Source organism: Euprymna scolopes, chromosome 22 (genome assembly GCF_053919585.1).
Source record: "Euprymna scolopes isolate OS-2025 chromosome 22, ASM5391958v1, whole genome shotgun sequence".
In the NCBI taxonomy this organism is placed as follows: domain Eukaryota; kingdom Metazoa; phylum Mollusca; class Cephalopoda; order Sepiida; family Sepiolidae; genus Euprymna; species Euprymna scolopes.
The window spans coordinates 36,950,100-36,970,843 of record NC_136503.1 but is presented as its reverse complement, the minus strand read 5'-3'; the positions used below and the strand labels follow the sequence as shown (position 1 = coordinate 36,970,843).

General features: G+C 35.4%; 1 protein-coding gene across 5 annotated transcripts in view; it reads left to right on the top strand.

Moving 5' to 3' along the window:
• The window catches only part of LOC145243970 (V-type proton ATPase subunit H-like), a 212,229-nt gene that overhangs the window by 160,319 nt on the left and 31,166 nt on the right, over nt 1-20,744 (top strand). For all 5 annotated transcript variants that reach the window (XM_080107102.1, XM_080107105.1, XM_080107103.1 and 2 more), the window contains 5 exons: nt 9,582-9,663; nt 11,663-11,762; nt 13,562-13,651; nt 15,487-15,600; nt 15,927-16,031. In XM_080107102.1, the coding sequence (XP_079963228.1) occupies nt 9,582-9,663; nt 11,663-11,762; nt 13,562-13,651; nt 15,487-15,600; nt 15,927-16,031 (491 nt within the window). The remainder of the gene's footprint in view (nt 1-9,581; nt 9,664-11,662; nt 11,763-13,561; nt 13,652-15,486; nt 15,601-15,926; nt 16,032-20,744) is intronic.

Genomic DNA, 20,744 nt, shown 5'->3' with positions numbered 1-20,744 from the left:
CTCTACAAACTAACCCAGTAACACTAACTAACCACGCGGGGTCGCAGAAATACCTGGATTAGAACCTAGGCACGGAGCAAACCCTCTCAGTGCTGACAGACCCAGTAGATCTTCCCAGATCATCCGTCTAGGAGAAGGAAAACTCTGAAACTAAACCAAAGGGGAGGGAGGCCTCTTCAGTCTTGGATGACAACCTTCCTAGAGCTGGTGACTCAAACAAATTACCGGTTTGCAAACCTAAACTGCTTAAGGAGTAGATAGGCTCTGTCTATCGCCCGGCTTCCATACTCCTTCTTTGTCAGGCGCAGAGACACTATCTCTGTGATTCGACAGAAACACCCAGCGGTAGATCTTGTTTCTTGTCTAGGGCAACGAACGCCGTTTTCCTCATTCCCGGCACACCCCACCCCTAAAACTGGACATTTGGGAGTGCTTGAGTACAATATATGTCTGAACAATTAGATTGGGTTGACCTTCTTCTAATGGATTGAGGGTACCGGATTGGCAGTTCCTGGCTGCTGTTCCCAACTGGTAGTGCAGGAGCCCTAACTCTTTGGTAGCACTTAGAATGGCTGCTCCATCAACAGTTGAATAATATCAGGATGTTTGTAGTGCCATGTCGCGCATGGAAAGGGACCCTGCACTCATCCCCGGTGGGCTTTCCTGAGGCCACAATCCTAATTGGAGAAAGATCAGCTGATGGTCTACTTGTGATGCATGTCTGATGCTCTGCATAACCTCTTGTTTAGCTCCCCCTTACCTAAACCGAAACTTTTTAAAAAATATGACGACAGTGCAATCTAAAAATAAGCTTAAACCAGGCTTAGGGTCAAACAAACTCAACTTGCCTCCTCCCTTGAGGCTTCCATTCACAAATATCCGTGGGCTTAGAACTAATTTAGCTGATGTTGAAGCATTTCTCTTAACAAATACCCCGGATATCTTAGCACTAAGTGAGACTAACCTACACTCCTCCATCCCCTCTAACTACTTTAACATGCCTAGATATCTCCCACTCTGCCGTAAGGATTCTGACAGACACATGCACGGACTTGGAGTTTACATTCGTAATACCTTTTCCCTGACTAGAGAAACAAACCTAGAATCGGATGATCAAGCCTTTATGTGCTTTAGACTAAACATGCAACACAATATTAGCTACTTTTATTTTCTCTACCGCTCTCCCTCGACCCAGGACTGCACCATAATAAACAAAGTCTCTGACAGCATAGACATGGCACTCTCCCTCGACACTAGCACACAAGTACATGTATTTGGTGACTTTAATGTCCACCACAAAAACTGGCTTGGATTCTCTACTTACGCAGATGCAGCAGACAGCACAACTCATAGCTTCACTATATCTCACTCCCTATCACAAATTGTTACGTTTCCAACCCGTTTCCCTGACCAGGAAGAACAACACGCATCACTTCTAGATCTGTTTTTGACCACAGTTCCCGATGATTGCATAACGAAGGCCCACAGCCCACTCGGGAACGCTGATCATGCAGTGATAATGGTTGAAATCACCCTAAACTCTAGAGTCAAAACTGAAGAGCCAGTGCTCAAAACAACGAGATATTATAAAAAGGCTGACTGGGAAGCCATCAGGGAACTAATCGGAGATGCGCCATGGGGAAATATTTTTTCTCTCCCTGCTGAACAGTGTGCAAACGAGACCACTGACTGGTTCAAAACTGCAATCGAAGCGCATGTTCCCATGCGGAAATTTTATAGTAAGCCCCACTCTCCCCAATGGTTTACTTCGACTTGCACAACTGCCATTGCTCAAAAGCAGCATGCATACCACAGATTTAACCAACATAAGTCCAGTTCAAACAGACTGAAGTATATAGAAGCTAGAAATAACGTTAAGAAATAGCGACAGTTAAGAGAGAATTTACGGAAACCACTAAAAACCGCATTGAAGCACAAAACTAGGAACTCGAGACTTCTGGAAAATCTACAACAGTGTAGTAAATAATGGGCAATCAACAATTCCCCCACTAACCAACAATTATGAGGTTGTCTCCTCAGCAACCGAGAAGGCTAACATGCTTGCCAGTCGGTTTGCCTCAAACTCCACACTGGACCCTTCCAACCACCCCCTACCTGACTTTCCTATGCCGACAGATGCCACACTAGACGATCTGAAAATCACCCCTGCTCAGGTGCATGCTATCATGAAAAATCTTGACACTTCAAAAGCATGTGGACCCGATCTCATCCCAGCTGTGCTATTAAAAAAATGTTCAGCCGAAGTAGCTCCAGTTCTCTCCAAACTCTACAACAAATGCCTTAATGAAGCTTGCTTTCCGGGCTGTTGGAAAACTGCTTCTGTTGTACCAATATTCAAGAATTCTGGCAAAAGGACTGACCCATTAAATTATTGCCCCATTAGCCTCCTCCCACTTTTTGCCAAAATATTTGAGACCTTAATTAACCATGCTCTAGTCCATCACCTTACAGATGCTAAACTTCTGACTGACAAACAATATGGATTTAGACAAGTCCGTTCCACAGCAGACATCCTAACTGTAATCTCTGAACGTATATACCATTCACTGGACAAAGCGGGGGAGGGCAGAGCGATAGCTCTAGATATATCTAAGGCTTTTGACAGGGTATGGCATGGGGGTCTCCTCAGGAAAATTAGATCATACGGTATCACTGGTAGAATACTTAGCATAATTAAATCCTCTTAGATAAGAGAAAAATCCAAGTTGTCCTCGAATGTTGTACATCTAAACAATATGATATAAATGCGGGAGTGCCCCAGGGGTCTATCCTTGGACCTCTATTGTTCCTGATATTCATTAATGACTTCCCTGACAAAACTGCCTCTGAGATGGGTATATATGCTGATGACACTACACACTATAACAGGCACAAAAGGAAGATGAATGAACACATTTCTAAAGAAATGGCAAAAACACTAGAGGAAGACCTCCAATCTGTAGTGGAATGGGGACAAAAATGGATAGTCACGTTCAATGCCGCCAAGACTAAACTTGTTTCCTTCAATAATTACAAGAAACCCTCTCTACTACCAATAGCGATGGCCAACAACTCTTTATCTGAGAGTACATCTTTCAAACTGCTTGGCCTAACGTTCACAGGAAACATGAGTTGAAACAATTACATTGAAAGCATTGCCAGGGCCGCTGCAAGAAAGGTAGGCACTCTCTACCGTGCTAGATAACTTCTAACACCCGAAAGTATCCTGTACCTCTATAAGCACCATTCGCCCACGTATGGAGTATTGCTGTCACATTTGGGCTGGTGCATCTGCTACTAGTCTCTTGTTCCTTGACAGGGTTCAAAAGAGTCGCAAACCTGATACGCCCTGAACTGGCGTCTAAGCTTCAGCCTCTGTCCCATCGACGAAATGTTGAATCCCTCTGCCTGTTCTACAAGTATTTTAGTGGTGAATGCTCTGATGAATTGCAAGCACTTGTGCCCCTACGACGTGAACACCCTCAACAAACCCGACAGGTTGCTAAATCCCACCCCCACACTGTAGAGATCCCTAGATGTAAAAGATCTTTCTACTCTAATAGTTTCTTCCTCAGAACCGCCAGACTTTGGAATTCCATTCCAGGTCCCTACTTCCCCAACAGTACTGACGTGCAGAAGTTCAAGTGTAACATGAACCGACATCTTGCTGCCCAAATCCCTACAATAGTACTCTGGTAGTTGTTGCCCCTGATAGTAGCCCCATACACCAAAGTGGCAATTTGCCTTGTTTGGGGTGAAAATGTTATAATATATATATATATATATATATATATATATATATATATATATATTTTACATATGGAAGTAAAAGTTCCAACTACTTTTTAAAATGCAAGTTGTTTGTGTTTTTACTTTTAGAAATTAGCTAGAAGAATAAACGTTCAACACGGTAAAGTTAATTCCGTTGACAAAAGAGCTTTGCACCACTTTTATGTCCTCTTACAAAGATTAAAATTAAGATATGTTACTAAATCATGTCCAGAAGATTTTACATGATTTTAGAAAATGTCGAAAATTTTAGGATTCATGAGTCACAAGAAGAAATTGAAATTCAGAGAGTCTTGCTTAATTGGTGTCTAATAACTATGGACCAAATTCAGTACTGATCTGAAATATTTGAATTTTCAAATGGGAGATTGTACGCTTATGTCCCCCAAGACTCTTTGATATGTCTCAAATGAACTGAAATGAAATAATTATTAATTGATGTATAGTACCTATTGTTTAAATTCCACAAAAATAAGAGGTATCTGAATTTTTACAAGGGGTTTTCGCCTTTTTTTTTACCCTCTTAAATTAAATATGGCCCACATTTGAATTGCTTATACCTAGCAGCTGTGTTTCCAAGTCCATAATGATCGGCTAATTAGTTTAGGAGTGAATTCAAACATAAAGATGCCTAACTTTATAGAAAGAATTATTTGACAGTAAAAAAAAAAAAAATAAAATAGGATTTTCTTCTGTATGAAAATTTAAATATCAATTTATAATATGAACAAATGTTTGATGGTTGCTAAATTTATATTGTGAACAAGCATTTTGATGGTTGTTAAATTATTTTTCTTTTCTGCTTGGTTGGCAGAGTGATCTATAAATGCACTACTTTCTAGGGAATATTCCCTTGACATTTTAAAGTATACTTGTTTTTATTGTACTGTGTGTGTGCATATTTTTCATCTTTTATTTTTTTCAAATATCATTTTAAAAGGTTAATGGTAATTTTTGTTTTTTGTAAAATATTTTCTGAAGTTGTTGGAGTGTGGGATCCATGTAAATGAAATGAACATACTCTTTTCTAGTGAATCTTGTAATTTGTGTCATATTAAATTTTTTAAATGGTGTAAATGAGGCGAGTAGGAGTAAATACCAGATATTGAGTGAGTTCTCTTCCTCTAATTCTGAATAAAAAATCAAATATTGATCAAGACTAAATTTGATATAAAAATCGAATAAATTGATCAGAAAAAAGACTTTTTTTCTTATAGAAACCCCAACATGTTCCAGAAATTGCTGACTAAACAAATTTATGTATCTGTCCTATTTTTTTTTTTTTTTTATGAAAGCCATCGATAATATGGGACTAAATTTATTTTATATATTTTTTAGTCCACTGTTGTGCACCAGATTTTAAAGTTCTCAGCTAATTCCACTGTTTTGTGCCAGATTTTCAAGTTCTCGGCTAAGTCCACTGTTTTATGCCAGATTTTCAAGTTCTTGGCTAATTCCACTGTTTTATACCAGATTTTCAAGTTCTCGGCTAAGTCCACTGTTTTATGCCCGATTTTCAAGTTCTTGGCTAAGTCCACTATTTTTTGTCAGATTTTCAAGTTCTTGGCTAATTCTACTGTTTTATGCCCGATTTTCAAGTTCTCGGCTAAGTCCACTGTTTTATGCCAGATTTTCAAGTTCTTGGCTAAGTCCACTGTTTTATGCCAGATTTTCAAGTTCTTGGCTAAGTCCACTGTTTTATGCCAGATTTTAAAGTTCTTGGCTAAGTCCACTGTTTTATGCCAGATTTTAAAGTTCTTGGCTAAGTCCACTGTTTTATGCCAGATTTTAAAGTTCTTGGCTAATTCTACTGTTTTATGCCAGATTTTCAAGTTCTTTGCTAAGTCCACTGTTTTATGCCAGATTTTCAAGTTCTTTGCTAAGTCCACTGTTTTATGCCAGATTTTCAAGTTCTCGGCTAAGTCCACTGTTTTATGCCAGATTTTCAAGTTCTCGGCTAAGTCCACTGTTTTATGCCAGATTTTCAAGTTCTCGGCTAAGTCCACTGTTTTATGCCAGATTTTCAAGTTCTCGGCTATTAAAAAAGTATCATTTGAAAAATAAGAATTTAGCACTTTAGTCAGATAATATTGCACACTAAAAGAAGCTCTAAGTGTTAGCCAGTATTGGAAGTGGCCCTTACAACAAACAAGAAGAAAACAAAGCTTTATGAAAGTTTATTGTAAAATAGTTAAAGATGCAAAAGTTTAATACATTTTTAAAAAATTCAGTTTTTCTTATTGTAGATTTTGATATTTGATATGTTTTCTTTAAGGAAAATACTATGCAACCTGTGTAACGTACATACGTTTTTACACAAGTTGTAAATATATGGGGACCCAACATGTTGTAGACTCCGTCGCAAGGAGCATAAGAAAGGAATAACTCGACTCAATTTTTTTCTTAGTGAAACAACCAACATTTATTTACAAGTCTTTTCCTGTTGCTCTTGGCCACCGTGCATAACACATCTATCTCTATCTTTCTCTGACATGATCCTCGGTCTGTGCACACCTTTTTATAATCTTTTCCCTTCTTCCTTGCTGTGACGTCGTCTTGTACACGGCTCAGTCATTTGCATACGGCTTCCATACCTGCATCCACACTCTGTTACAGTAGATACATGCATGGGTTGAAAAGTCTATTACCTACAGTACTTGTCTAGTTTGCTTTTAAAGTCATTTGTGTCTTTTGCATTTACCACTGAATTGAAGCTTATTCTATTTGTTTACTTCTTGGTGTTGGTTAGTTTGAAGTTGTGCCCCTTTGTTCTGGAATTGCTATTGGCTGATAGTTGTTTTGCCTGATGTTGATCTTGCTTATTGACATCTTGTAAACTTCTTCATGTCATCTCTTTCAACTTGGCAGTGCATTGACGGTAAATTAAACAAACTTTGATACCTTTTCTTCAGTAAAAAGGCAACCTATAACTCTTGCATGTCTGGTCTTTTATAGTCTTTGGAGATGTATATGTGGGTCAAACAGTGTATTGCTTATTGGACTATTACTTGTCTAGTTTGCTTTCAAAGTTATTTGTGTCATTTGCAATTACAACTAAATTGGGAAACTCATTCACTATTCAAAGTCCTAATGAATGCTTCCTGGTGTTGCGTTTCCTGTGCTTCTCGGTCAGCTAAAAATCCTGGCGTTGGTATTGAGTGATAAAAGCTGTTCTTGCTAAATGTTGATATTGTCTGTTAACATCTTGTACACTTCTATCATGTTGCAGTTTTTATCAGAAATTCTCGGAAATCAAATGCTCAGATTAAATAATAATCACCATCGAATTTTGCATAAAAACTTTTGTTAGAAAAAGTGTTGATGCTTATGCATTTATGTTACCGCACTATTTTTAAAAATAGTATTTGCGATGAGCATGCACGGAAACATTCAAGAATTGTATGCCAATGTCTTAATCGGGCCTACCTATTATGAAAATGAGTTTGTCCAACGTCTATAAAAAAAGCTGCTACCAGAGTCATTTGGAGAGTAACTGTTGAGGTTGCTCTGGTGAGATGTGGGGTTTACTCATTTTGATGGAGTTATTCGGGATCATGTTGTGTTGAATAAATGGAGGTATTCAGTTTAAATCAACGGAATTGTTCAGGATCGTGCCAGAGTACGTGGACGGAATTGTTCAAGACTGTTGAGTCGTCGTTTAGTTTCCCTTTATTATTCAGTTGACTTGACGGTTGTCGCAATCATGCTGCCATGTGTGATAACAATTCTTTTTTCTTTTGTCTCTCTTCCCTCGTGAAGCAACAGTATTTTCAAGTTAAATTCAATTTTTATGGTATATTTGTTTATTAAATTGTCACGTGGAAGTACAGAATAGTTACAAAAGACCTTTCCCTCTCTATTTTAAAAATGGCTTTCTAAATAATAACATTTTTCAGCACGGTAACGTAGATGCACAAGTACCAAAGTGTTTAATCTTGTTACAGGACAAAGGTTACATTGACTTAAATGTTGTGTGAATAAAACTGAAGATGAAAGCAGTAGTCCAAAGAATCCAAATAATATGAAGAATGAATGCACGTTAAGTGAAAACATTGTCTTCATCATCCTTCTTCCATGTGTGTCAAGTTACCTTTTCAGAGATCGGGGTGGGGTGGGGCAAATATTCGTTTCATTAGGAGTGTGTAACACTAAACCCACCTATCTCTACTATTATATAAAAGTCACTGTTTGTAGGGTGTTGGAAGTAAACGTTTTACCTGGGCTAACGTTATCTGCTTGTTTAGTCCAAGGACCCGAGCTTTGGAGTAATTCCAAAGGAGACTGTCTTATCAGTAGGTGCATAACAGAGAGTCTAACAAAACCAACATTTCTTTTTGTCTTAACTCGACAGACTCAACACTACTTTTGTTTCAAAGTAAATAAACTCTTTAAGTTAAAGTTATTTGTTGACGATTGTAGGAGCAACTTATAAATATACAAAAAAATCTACAAAACATTAGTTTAGAGTTGAAACCTATGCTATCATGTTGCTTTGAGCTGATCTTCTGTAATATTATTAATATACTAGCAGGACCTGTGGAAATTCGACAGGGGACTCATTCATATGTAATATATTGATATTGACATTCTGTAGATGTCCAGCATAAATGGAGACACTCTGTTATTATTGTAGCTTTTTTGTTAACACTGCAAAAGTATTTGTCTAAACTAGCAGAGACGCCTAGCGTTGGCTGATCGTAAAGTATGTTTAAATATGATATTTTAAGTCTTGCAAATTTCCTATATATTATTATAGAGTTAATGTTCTATCGATTTTTATATATTATAAAGTTGTGATTTCAAAAATAAAAAAAATATATCCATATGACTTGGGATCATCAGCTTGAATCAAAACCAAAACTTATGAAAAAAAATATATGCATATATATATATAACTTGAGTTCCTTCAGCTATAATCGAAACTGAAATAAAAACTTATGAAGAATTCTTGGTAAAATTATTTATAAAAAAAAAAATAGATTATTGGAGTGCCATCAGCTATAATCGAAACTGAAACCAAAACTTATGAAGAATTTTTCGTAAAATTATTTATTACAAGAAATAAAAGTCCATAACAATTTGATGACAGTCACTCGGATGTAAGCGTGACTCACAAAATAAATAGCACGCATGTTATCCTATTAACATATAGATTAATATATATAATTTAATTTTTTAGATTTTTTAAAAATTCAGGTATAGTGTATAACATTTTAAGACAAAAAAATTATGAAACTTTGATCTTATATTTACAATTTAGATTAGAAGATTAGATGCATGGTTGTTGATCTTCTGTTTAACTTAAGATGAATCTATTTATGAATGGAAACACAGTGGAAATTTGTTGGCTTTCAAAAAGTTTTATTTAGAAGAAGGTTTTATTTAGAAGAAGGAGGAGAGACCAATATCTAATTCTGATTATTTCTTGTTTTTCTTTTTCCTAACTTAGCCTTAAAATGGTTGATACCGGGGCAGAGTCTCAAGGCAAGATTCACTTAGATTCTCTCTATATTTTAAGATAAATGTTTTTTTTATTTTTTTTTTTTAACTTAATCTTAAAATTGATGACACCCAGGCAGGTCTCAAGACAAGATTAACTTAGATTCTCCCTACATTTTAAGGTACATGTAGCCTCTTTTGCTTTTCAATTCTGACTCACTAGAAACTCTGTTCTATTGAAATGATGCTACACATTGTACTAGTATACAATCGATAAATAAGTAGATAAACCTGTAATCATTTATTTGTCAGTACTATGTTAGTAAATAATGATATGTTTTGCTTGTTTCTAGGTGCCCAGATTGCAACAAGCACGCTACAAAGTCATGCAAATGAGATCCGTGCCAACAGAGTCAATTGGCAATCATACCTGAAGTAAGTAAATATTTATTGTGAATGTTATTTATTTATTTTTTTTATAGTTTGAGATGTAAAATTGTAATTTACATTCCCTAAATAGGTATGAAACCAAGTTTTTGTTTTCAGAAACGCACAAATTTGGATATTTTTTATGGATCAACGATCTCCATTAAACTTTGTCTTCATCCATTTTTTATAAAAATATATTTTATTAATCTAAAATGTTGTGTTTGCTATCTACCATTGTTGTGGAGGCATAACATTCTAAAGAAATAATATCAGCTTCAAATTATTCAGTTTACTTGTATATATTTATAAAGTTGAGTATCTTTATATCTACAAGATTCACTGATCATTATGGATTTTTCAACATTTAGCCGCTTGGTGTAATGGTGCTATGCATATATATATATATATATATATATATATATATATATATAGTTTTACACAAAGAGGACAAAGATACGGGAGTGGACACCTTGGACCTAAATTTTGTAAAATTTTAATAATAGTTTTTAGACATGAATTACTAAAGTCCTCAAATTTTAAATTTTAAAACATTTCCAAGGGTTTTTAAGGAGCATGATATGAACACAATCTTCATCTAAAAATTTTAATATTTCAGATTTGCATTAAATTTGATCCATAGTCATTAAACACCAATTAAGCAAAATACTCTTCATCTCATCTCCTCTCCTCTGTCGTCTTTCAGAATGCTTCACCACCGAATCTACACGACTTCTTCAGTTCTTTCGATTTTGCAGGACAGTTTGCAGGTCCTGAACACTTTCCAATCCTGTGTCCTGTAGCAGGTTGTCAATGTAGGTCATTCTTCTTCTACCACAGTTTGGGTGTCCATCTGTTGGTATCCAGAAAACTAGCTTGCTGGCTTCCTCTTTGCTGTGTCTCCTGCAGTGACCGGCTACTCTTATCCTTCTCTGCTGAACTTTATTGTAAGTGATATTTATGGTAGGTCACCATAAAGCCGTTGGTTTGCAGTGTGGCTCCTCCATGATGTATTGAGGGCCAACCTGAGCATCCGTGCATAACAGCCATCCAGCCTCTTCTTCAGTGCATTTTTAAGAGTCCATGCCTCAGCACCAAAGAGAAGGTCTGTTTCCACTGTGGCAACTAATAATCTTACTTTCAACTTTTCTGAGAGATTGGATGACCATATCTTCCTCAACTTGTGACATGCACTCCATGCCAGTACTTTTCTCACTTCCAAATATTTTTCAGTGGTCTTTGATCATGCTCCAAGCTACTTGAAGTTTTTGACAACCTTGAGCAGAGTCGTATAAAGTACTTTCACTGCAGTTATGATTGAAGGCTTGTATCTCCATTTTTTTGGCATTGCAGTACAAACCCACCAATCATGCTTCCTTTTCAAGTTGGCTTAGGACTTCTTGGGCTTGACCAATTTCCTCAGTTAGTAATGCTAGGTCATCAGCAAAATTGAGATCAGTAATAACAATTGGTTGGATACGCTTGCTCTTTTGTCTGTGTAGACGAAAACCAAGCTCCTCTTCTCTTCCATTGAGTGTCTTTTTTAGAACATAGTCAAATACTATGGCAAAGAGGTAAGGTGCTAATGTATCTCCTTATAAGACTCCAGCAATGATATTGAAAAATTCTGTTTCTTCATCTGGTGTTATTACTCGTGCCCTTGTGTTCTCATATATCTTAGTTATTGCTTGGAGTAGATTTGGTGGAACATCATAAGCTTTCAATATTTTCATAGGATGTTTCAAATAACTTCCATGTTACTGACAATATTAACTCATCTCTGTGTTACATAAGGTTCACAACTATACATAAGCTTTTTTCACATCTACCATTTATTGAATTATCATTATTATTGTATTATATACATATTATTATTATTGAAACATTTATTGAATAATCTACAAAGCAATAAAGGAAAGAAACATCTATAATTTAAAGGAAGGTGAAAATATGATCCTATTTTGTGATTTAAAAAGATTTTTCAAAAATCTTTTCATTATTTCTTCAGAGGTCAAATGATATCACAAGAGGACTACTTATTTGTGTCCAAGTTTGACCAAGCAAACATGGATGTGAAGAAAAGGATGTTACAAGAAAACCCCATGGAGGTAACCAAATATATTATTTATAATACATACATTTGTTGTGATTAAAAAAAGAAGTGATAAATATTACATTTTGACCTCACTTGACATTGTGTGGACATTTCGACCTCACTCGACATTCTGTAGACATTTTAACCTCATTTGACATTGTGTTGACTTGGACATTTTAACCTCATTTGACATTGTGTGGACACGTTGACCTCCCTTAACATTGTGTGGACACTTTGACCTCACTCGACATTGTGTGGACATGTTGACCTCACTCGACATTGTGTGGACACGTTGACCTCCCTTGACATTGTGTTGACACGTTGACCTCCCTTGACATTGTGTGGACACGTTGACCTCCCTTGACATTGTGTGGATACATTGACCTCCCTTGACATTGTGTGGACACTTTGACCTCACTTGACTTGACCATTTTTTTTTTTTTTTTTTTGCAACAAAATTTTTTTTTTTTTCTTATCTCTTTTTAAGTTAAGATATATAATCTGAATTTCTTTCTATATTTGTAGCAGGTAAAAATCCCAACATTGTGTTTTTGCTTTTGGTTAAAGATGAAATAAATTAAAAAAAAAAAACATGTAGCAATACTTCTCGAAAAAAACTTCATCCTAGTCATCAAAAAGGACTATTCATTGTGTGAGTACTATAAATTGATGATGAAAAACAAGCTTTCCACCACAAAGCATTTCAGAAATGCAGAGAAACTGTGCCAGAAAATGCTTCCACATTAAATCCAAAACCAACTTATGATGAAGCAACATCATTAACTTATTGTAGAGATCATCTCTTCTACAATTATATTTCATCTTTATTATTCAACAGATTTCAAAAATGAGTAAAGAAAGAGGAAAATATCTTATACATTAAAACTCTGGGATTAAAAATTAGTAACAAAATACAGTACAGTATATAATACACATGTACACAAATAACATTATAAATAACACCGTAAGGCAAGGCAAATACTGTAACCAGGGTCTGGAAAAACATTGTATTCCACATCGTAACCTGAAAAAAACTTATCCTAGTGCCACCGTATCCTTGGGTTCTACTGTGTATATAAAACACATGCACACACATTTTAACATTTAAATATTCTTAATGCAATTGTCTTTTGTTGATGTTTTGAAATAAACAATAAATACTATTTTCCTTATTTTGTACCCAAATCATGTTGAAACACCACTTCCTGTTGGATTACTGAAGTTAAGCCAAATTGAGCTTGGTTAGTACTTGAATGAGTGACTGCTTAAGAATATCAAGTGCTATAAACAAAAATTTCAATCAAATGGGTACCAGCCTGGTTGGAGATGAAACCGGCGACAGACCAGCATCCTGTCATGGGATGCTCATTCTGTTTAGTGCTACAAAAAACAGAAATAAGCTTTTGTCCTGTGAGCATTTAGGTTTGCAAAACGTCTTTAAAAAATCTATTTCAAATGTTTAAAAAAAAAATATTAGTTCTCTCCCACTGCAAGAACTTAGACACCATGGTCAGAAAGTGGGATTGAGAAGTCGGAGAGTGGGGGGGGGGGGGGAGAAGCACTATGACCTGCAAAAAGTGACTGGGTGCCTCAGGCGATTAACAATAAACTAACCCCCTTCTCAAAGAGAGAAGGCAAAGCCTGGAAGGGTGGACCTCTTAGAACTGCACAGAACTAAACCCCCACCGCAAAATCAACAGGGGCCAGGTCATTACAGGAATGATCTAATATCTGTTGATTTTGGGGGCCTAGAATAAAAATCCCTTAGTGTCTTTTAATCATTAATATGTTAATGTTTGTATTTAATTTCAGTTTGCAAAGACCTTTATTAATCTCATGAATCACATTGCAAAAGACCAAACATTGCAGTATGTGTTGACAGTTGTGGATGATGTACTGAAGGTAAGTTTGCTGTTGTATATTCTTCTTGGCTGTTGTAAAGTACTTTTGAAGTCATATCTAAATGTGATACTATGGACGTCCCCTTCTCCCAAAGTGTTAGGAAGTGAGTCATTAAAAAATAGGAAAAGCATGTTGAAAGAAAAAAAAAAGGTTATAACAATGTGAAAAAATAGTTCATTAGCAGAAGAAGAGTATAGGATGTGAAAAAAAAAAAAAAAATAGATGGGAAGCTGCTGAGATCTTTTGAATTCTTTAGATATGAAGACGTCTTACAAGCAGTGATCAGTTTTCAAATAGTCATGGGAGTGGCCAAGTCATTTCTGCTTATCAGTCATTCTGAGATAAAGACAAGACTTTTATAATTTCCGATTCTGAGTTAATAGGAGTTAGAGTTTAGGAGTAGTTCTCCAGTTTGTACCAGTTTGCAACTCTAAACAGATTGGGAGTGTTTTGGCTAACCCGAGATAGACTCACCTCAGCTGACTAATAGATATAATATAGATAATAGCAAAACGGACAGGCATGTTGGAAATATGGCAGTATGTCAGCTTATTTACTAATTTAACAAATGTTTTTTTCCTATTTCATATGTAATACTAAATTGATTTTAATGCCAATATGTTCAGCATTTCATAATCCTTAAAACATAGTTTGTGAACTACTGCATTTCATCTATTTGATAAAATTACATGTGTTGGGAATGACATGTTTACTGTATTCTTTAAAGTAAAAATCAGTTATGAGAACAAATTAATTTAAAAATATATTTTGTTTACATGTTTGAAAATTGCAGCATTTGAATATCTTCATGTCATGCTATAAACCTGAACCTGCTCCTTTTAACTGTTAATGTAGTTTGAGTTCATGATCAGATGAATTTACTATGTGAAATCTGATCAGGCTCAACACATCAGGTCAGGTGATTTGTTGAAAGTACTTGATTTTCCCCTAAGGATGAATGAGTTCTGCTGGTATGATCACGTGGAGTGTTCATCCTCCTGGATAAATCATTATAGAAGCATGGATGTCTTGAATTGCAGGAATGTTGGCTAAGGAAAACTGAAAAAAAAATGATTAGACCTAACTATACAAAGTGGAATTGGGATAATGTTAATCTGCTGAACTATGAAAACTTGATGGTGAGCTTATAAGTTATAAAAAACATGTTTGATCTTTGGATAGATAAAAAGTGACATCTATAATATAAATCTCACCTGTTTGTTTAAATGTATGTATTTTCCCTAAAACTTTCAACAGAAGCAACGGTTTTTCACGAGACTGGTATCATTTTGGAGCGCGATTCTTTAAACGACAAATATCGAAAAATTGGCTAAAAACATTAATTCCTTCTCCCTCAACAATGAGGGGGTCGCTTTTTTTGCCAATATTTTCGAAAGTCATCCCCTCTTTTCGATTGACTAGCCTTAATTTAAACCTATGTCACTTTCGGTTTGGCGATAGGCGCAACAGCAAAGATGTCACTCTTTTTTTCACATTCTTTTCCTCCTTCGCGGTACAGGTTCGAGCCTGCCTATTACCCCCCCTTTTTTTTTTTTTGGCTAAACACATACCTCCAAACACCCTGGCAACGCCGGGCACCTAGGCTAGTTAAATGAATAAAAGATGACAGAAGTGCTGAAAATACACTTGGTACAAATAAACTTTATGTCTGTAGTGTTTGAATTCAGTGATTTATTATGGTTGAACACATTTTGATTTATGCTACCAAACAAATATGTTCTCCTCCTCTTTTTTATTCAACTGATACTTCAACTGTGTAAATGCTAACCAGTTACTAATACCGTTTTTCAAAGCCTTTCTCTTTTTAATTTCAGGAAGACAAGTCGTATGTGGAAATTTTCCGTGATTATGCCCGTAAAAACCATGAATCTGTATGGACTCCATTCCTTCACCTTTTGAACAGAAGTGATAGATTTATTGTTAGTCAGGTAAGATCAATCATCTGTCAGACATTTTTTTTTTATTCAACATTTTTAAATAATGTTATTAAAAATAATATTTCAAAACATTTAAATATTTTATTACTGCAGTTTTTAATCTATATATAAAACTCGATGTCTGTATGTATTTGTGTTCCCTGTAGTTCAGAGAATCTACATAAAATATAAAAGAAAGTAATATGGTGTTATAAGCATGGTGAAAAAATATGTAATAGTGATCCTCATTATATCCAGAGTAACATCGGATCTTCCTGTTAATTAATTATAAATCAAATTTTTTTTTTTTTTTAATTTATGATTTTTGCAATTTTCAGACAAGTCGTATCATTGCTAAAATTGCTTGCTGGGGAAAAGAACCAATGGATAAGAATGATCTTGAGTTTTATCTCAACTGGCTCAAGGATCAACTTAAATTGCCTGTGAGTTATTTTTTTTAAATCTTATTTAATTTTTGCCTTTTTAATATTTTTCTTTTCTTTCCTTTTCATTTTTGTTCCTCTTTTTTCTTTTCTCTCCTTTATTTTATTTTTTCTTTCCTTTTATTTTCTTTCCTTTATTCTTTTTTTATTTTCTTTTTACTTTTTCTTTTTCCTTTTTTCCCCTGCTTTTCTTTCCTTTCGATTGATTAACAAGATAACGTAACCAGTTGCAGCATCCTTGCCTAAATTTAAGTGTTTTCATTATGCACTGACACAAAAACTGACTGATAATTGATATAATGTACAATTGCTTCCCTAAAAAAATCTTATTTTTAAATAATTAAAAAAAAAAAGTCTTCATTATTACTGAGATAATTTATATAAAAAAGAAATCTATATGCATACAGACACACTTTTTTAAAAAAATAACATTAACTTTTAACATTCTGTATCACTCCAAAGTGCATTGACTGGAAGGATTGTTTGTATTCCCAATCTGCTCGACAATGCATGAAATGGTTAATATATAAGATATGCTTATCCACAGGCATGTTTTGTCATCTCTATTAATCATCAGTGTGGCTAGTCCTAGCAAGATTTGAGCCAGAATGCCAATCTCTGTCATCCAGCTCTCTACCAACTGAGCTATGAACTTCTTAGCAGTAATGGAAAAATTGTATCAATGATGTTATTTATTCATAATTTTTATTTACGATTTTCATGACTGGAAGTATTCAATTATTTTTACAGAAGAGCATTGCCTCAATACTAAATGGAAATCATTATTTATCTCAGAAGACTGCTCAACCTAAAGGTAGCCGATTATTTATTTATATATATACAGTTACCTACAAACACACATTTCATCATCCATATGATTATGTTGAGGCCTAAAGAAACAGGTCCCAATGACTGACATCCAGCATTCTATGGACTGAGCTATGAGTAGATGGAAAATTGCATCACATTATAAATAATGTGATTCATTTATTTATTTTTTATTTATGATATTTATAATTAAAACTACTCAATTATTTTTATGGAAGAGCATTACCTCAATGCTAAATGAACATTATTGAATATATGTATATATATTCGATGTATATCAGTGAAAATCATATTGCATATTCAATGTATGTATATGAAGTTATATATTCTTGAATATGTTATAGATTCTGCCATGTTTGTTTAGGTTTTACTTATAACACTAAGAATCCCATTGGTGTCTGTAGCCATATTAGATTAAAATTTTTTGGCTCTGTCTTTGGTCAGAGAGGGTTATAAGACTGATTGTCACAAATAAATACTTGTTGCATTGCCGCAGACAACTGATTCTCGTCATAGAGAATACACCAAAAACAGTGACATAATTCTAACACAATTTCATGTGCAGACGTATATGCATAATCTTGCGTGTACGAGGGGCGTGCAATAAGTAATGCCCCTGACCCACTTCCCATAGCAGTAGAGCAACAAAACTTGGCACAATTATTAGTCTTTCTCTACATAGGAACCACCCAAAGTTATGCATTTCTCCTATCGTTTGATGCAGCTCTGGAGACCGTTTTTGTAGAACTCCTCAGGTTGGTCTTCCAACCACAATGTGACTTCAGAAATCAAGGCTGCATCATCTGGGAAAAGCTTTCCTTTCAAAAACAACTTCATGGCTGGGAAGAGGTGAAAGTCAGAGGGTGCAAGTGTAACACTTAAAAGAGAGGCCACATCAGACCTGTAGGGTTGATGTGACGTTTCTTTTGGTTAAAAGTAATTTTTTGTTCCCAGACGATGATCGGGTTGAAGGAATAAAAATTATTATTAATTTTTTTTTGTGAATAAATTCTGAGCTAAGTCTGTTGTTGAGATGGCGGCGGCAAGAGTGCCTTTGTAGCGAGAGGTTAAATCACATTCTAGACTTCAAAAGTGAAAAAGAATGCATAAAATATTTTAGCCAAAATACACAGGCGTTTGATCTACAATGGCCGAAATCATAGTTATGCAGGAGCCGGAGGGGTGGGAATTTCACACCCGCAATTGGCAAAACTATGAGCCAAGTTGACCTGTGAGTTTGACAATTGAAAAGTCGGGTTGTTTTTGATCTGAGAGAAACACACGCAGTGACTCAGCATTATGTTTTAGAACAAAGAATAGGAAAAAAATGAATTGTCCGAAATTTCAAAACAATAATATAACGTATCGAGAATTGTCATTTGGTGAATCAGGTCGAACGAAAATTGAAGTTATGAAATACTTTTGCTCGGATGGGAAAATGTGTTGTCCGATAAGTTCAAAGCGACAAATGCATTCTTGGTCTTTTGACGTGAACAAAATGTCTGATATAATAGAATGGCCGACAACCAGAACTTAATTCAAAGATAAACTAAAATTCCTTTGAATTATCAAAGCGAAAAATGAGATCAATAGATAATTTTAAAACAAATAAAATCGCGTGATTTACTTTAAGTCAAAGGAAAAATAATTTTCCTGGATATGGAAAAATTCCATTAGTAAGCCAGGGAGGAGTTAAATAATACAACGTGTAAGTTGGGCGTTAATTAAAGGAGGAGTCAATCCAATTTTGGAAATGGACCAATGAAAAAGGGCCCTGTCGAAGTATAATCAACCAATGAGAAAAGGCCCCGTCGAATTATAATCAAGCAATTTGATTGGTCGATGACAAACATGGGTGTCGTCATCATTCCATAATTGTATTATAAAAGAAATGAAAAATCAGAGATTAAGTGAGAGAAGAGAGAGTCCGGAATCAGAGTCAAAGAGAGCTAAGTCTCGGCAGAATCACCTCTCCTCTCTCTCCCCCTCGCTTGTTGCCTGATTACTCAACGCTTATAACGTGTCGATCACTTAATGAGAATTACGCAAAGTCCGCGATACCGATCAGGTATTTCAACAATAGAAGCTCAGTTGTAGAACTAACTGCTTGCTTGAATTAATTGTCAACTATATGTATATGCTGTAAATACTTCTTTTATGAATTTCTGAAATATATATTATATTAACCAACCTCCGGAGTTTTGTTGCTGATGTGCGTTGATCCCTATATGTGGATATTTCTTTATTTGCCATTTGTGACACCGTATCCGTCAACGAACACCCAGAATAACTAGACGATCCACGGAGAACAGGCCTTGAGGACCGAGCATCCGAGAAGAATCCCCAACGCCTTAACGAAGAACTCACTGGGTGACGCGACGTACTAACGGTTGGCAGACCTGGTTGCCCAGTCGACATATTATATCTGTACCGACCAGGGTGCAGATCATAACTGGGCCGCGATCAGAGGTTCAAGGTCGTGCAAGACCACGTTTAAATGTCACACAAGGTCAGGAGAGTAGAGAGGATTTTATAACTACACGCCTGTGCTTCTGTATTCCGCTTGCCATCACCCAAGCCCCACCACTATCCTTTCTCTTGCTCCATGAGTTTTTGACTTGTTTGCAGTTTTTAACATTTGAAACCCTTTATTCGTTGATGTTTTTTAAAAAAAAATCTTTCTATTTTGTCTCATAAAAACAAGACTGTTTTTGTTCAGAATTGTTTATTCGTTGTCTGGGTGTTTGGAGGTGTGTGTGTTAAAAAAAAAAAACATTAAAAGAAAAAAAAAAAGAAGTTTTAGTAGGAAGGTAGTCTTGACGTGAAGGTGGAAATGAAAGGGAAAAAAACCCCAACCACCTAACCATCTCTGCCACGATGACAGAGGAATTGAGAAGCATGTTAAATTAAGAGTTAAAAAGTCAAAAAGGTTTGTTTGACAGGTGGCCGCTTAATGAGGTCATCGCGGGAGTGTTACGATGACGTGGCAGTTTTTTTAAATACTGCGGGGCAGTCTTTTGGCGTTTGTTTCAATGCGTGGCACTTTTAGCTTCCACAAGATGATGGTGGGGGGGGGACCAGCTCCCCATTTAAAGGGGATTGTTTGTCCAAATTGAGTAGCAATTGTCTGATACTAATCTGATCTGGCTGAGATTTTGATAAGGTGCAGTGAACTAAGTATTATGGTATTCGTTCGATGCATAGTTAGGGACGAATAGAGATTATTATTTAATGTCAAAATGAGCACAAATTCAACCATCAATTTGGCATAAAGCATGCATACCAAGTCAATCGACTATGATTTTGTCTGTTTTTAATGGGCTTAAAAGTCTAGTGTATATGTTTGTGTGGGTGTATGTAAGAGATATGTCATTTGCCAATAATTGATTTCCAAACAAAATGAATAGCATATATGAATGTGTGATCTGATTTTAAATGAATAAATTTCTGTGTATGATAATAATGTATAGTAAACAGCTGAGTTGTTTTGTTTGACAATCTATATGGTCATTTAATGGAAAACATTGTTTCTGAAATATTTTGCTTTTGTAAACCAATTGTTAGAACAACGTAAATGGGTGGAAGGAAGATTCATACCTTTCCCAAGTTTTATTTGTTATGTTTGACATATTTGATATCCAAGTGATTCTGGATTAATATAGCTTTTTTATAAAACTCTCAAAATCTCACACGTGTTTAGATTGTCATGCTAATTTTTAGTGAAATCTGCCGTGAAGAAAGACAATAATAATTCAGACTTGTAATTAGGGATATGACAACAGCATATTCTTTTCCTTGCTTTGATTCTCAGGTCTATATCCATTGATATCTTATATGTTTTTATGTAGAGTGATGTGGTTCTCAGTTGATTAATTGTGTCTAACT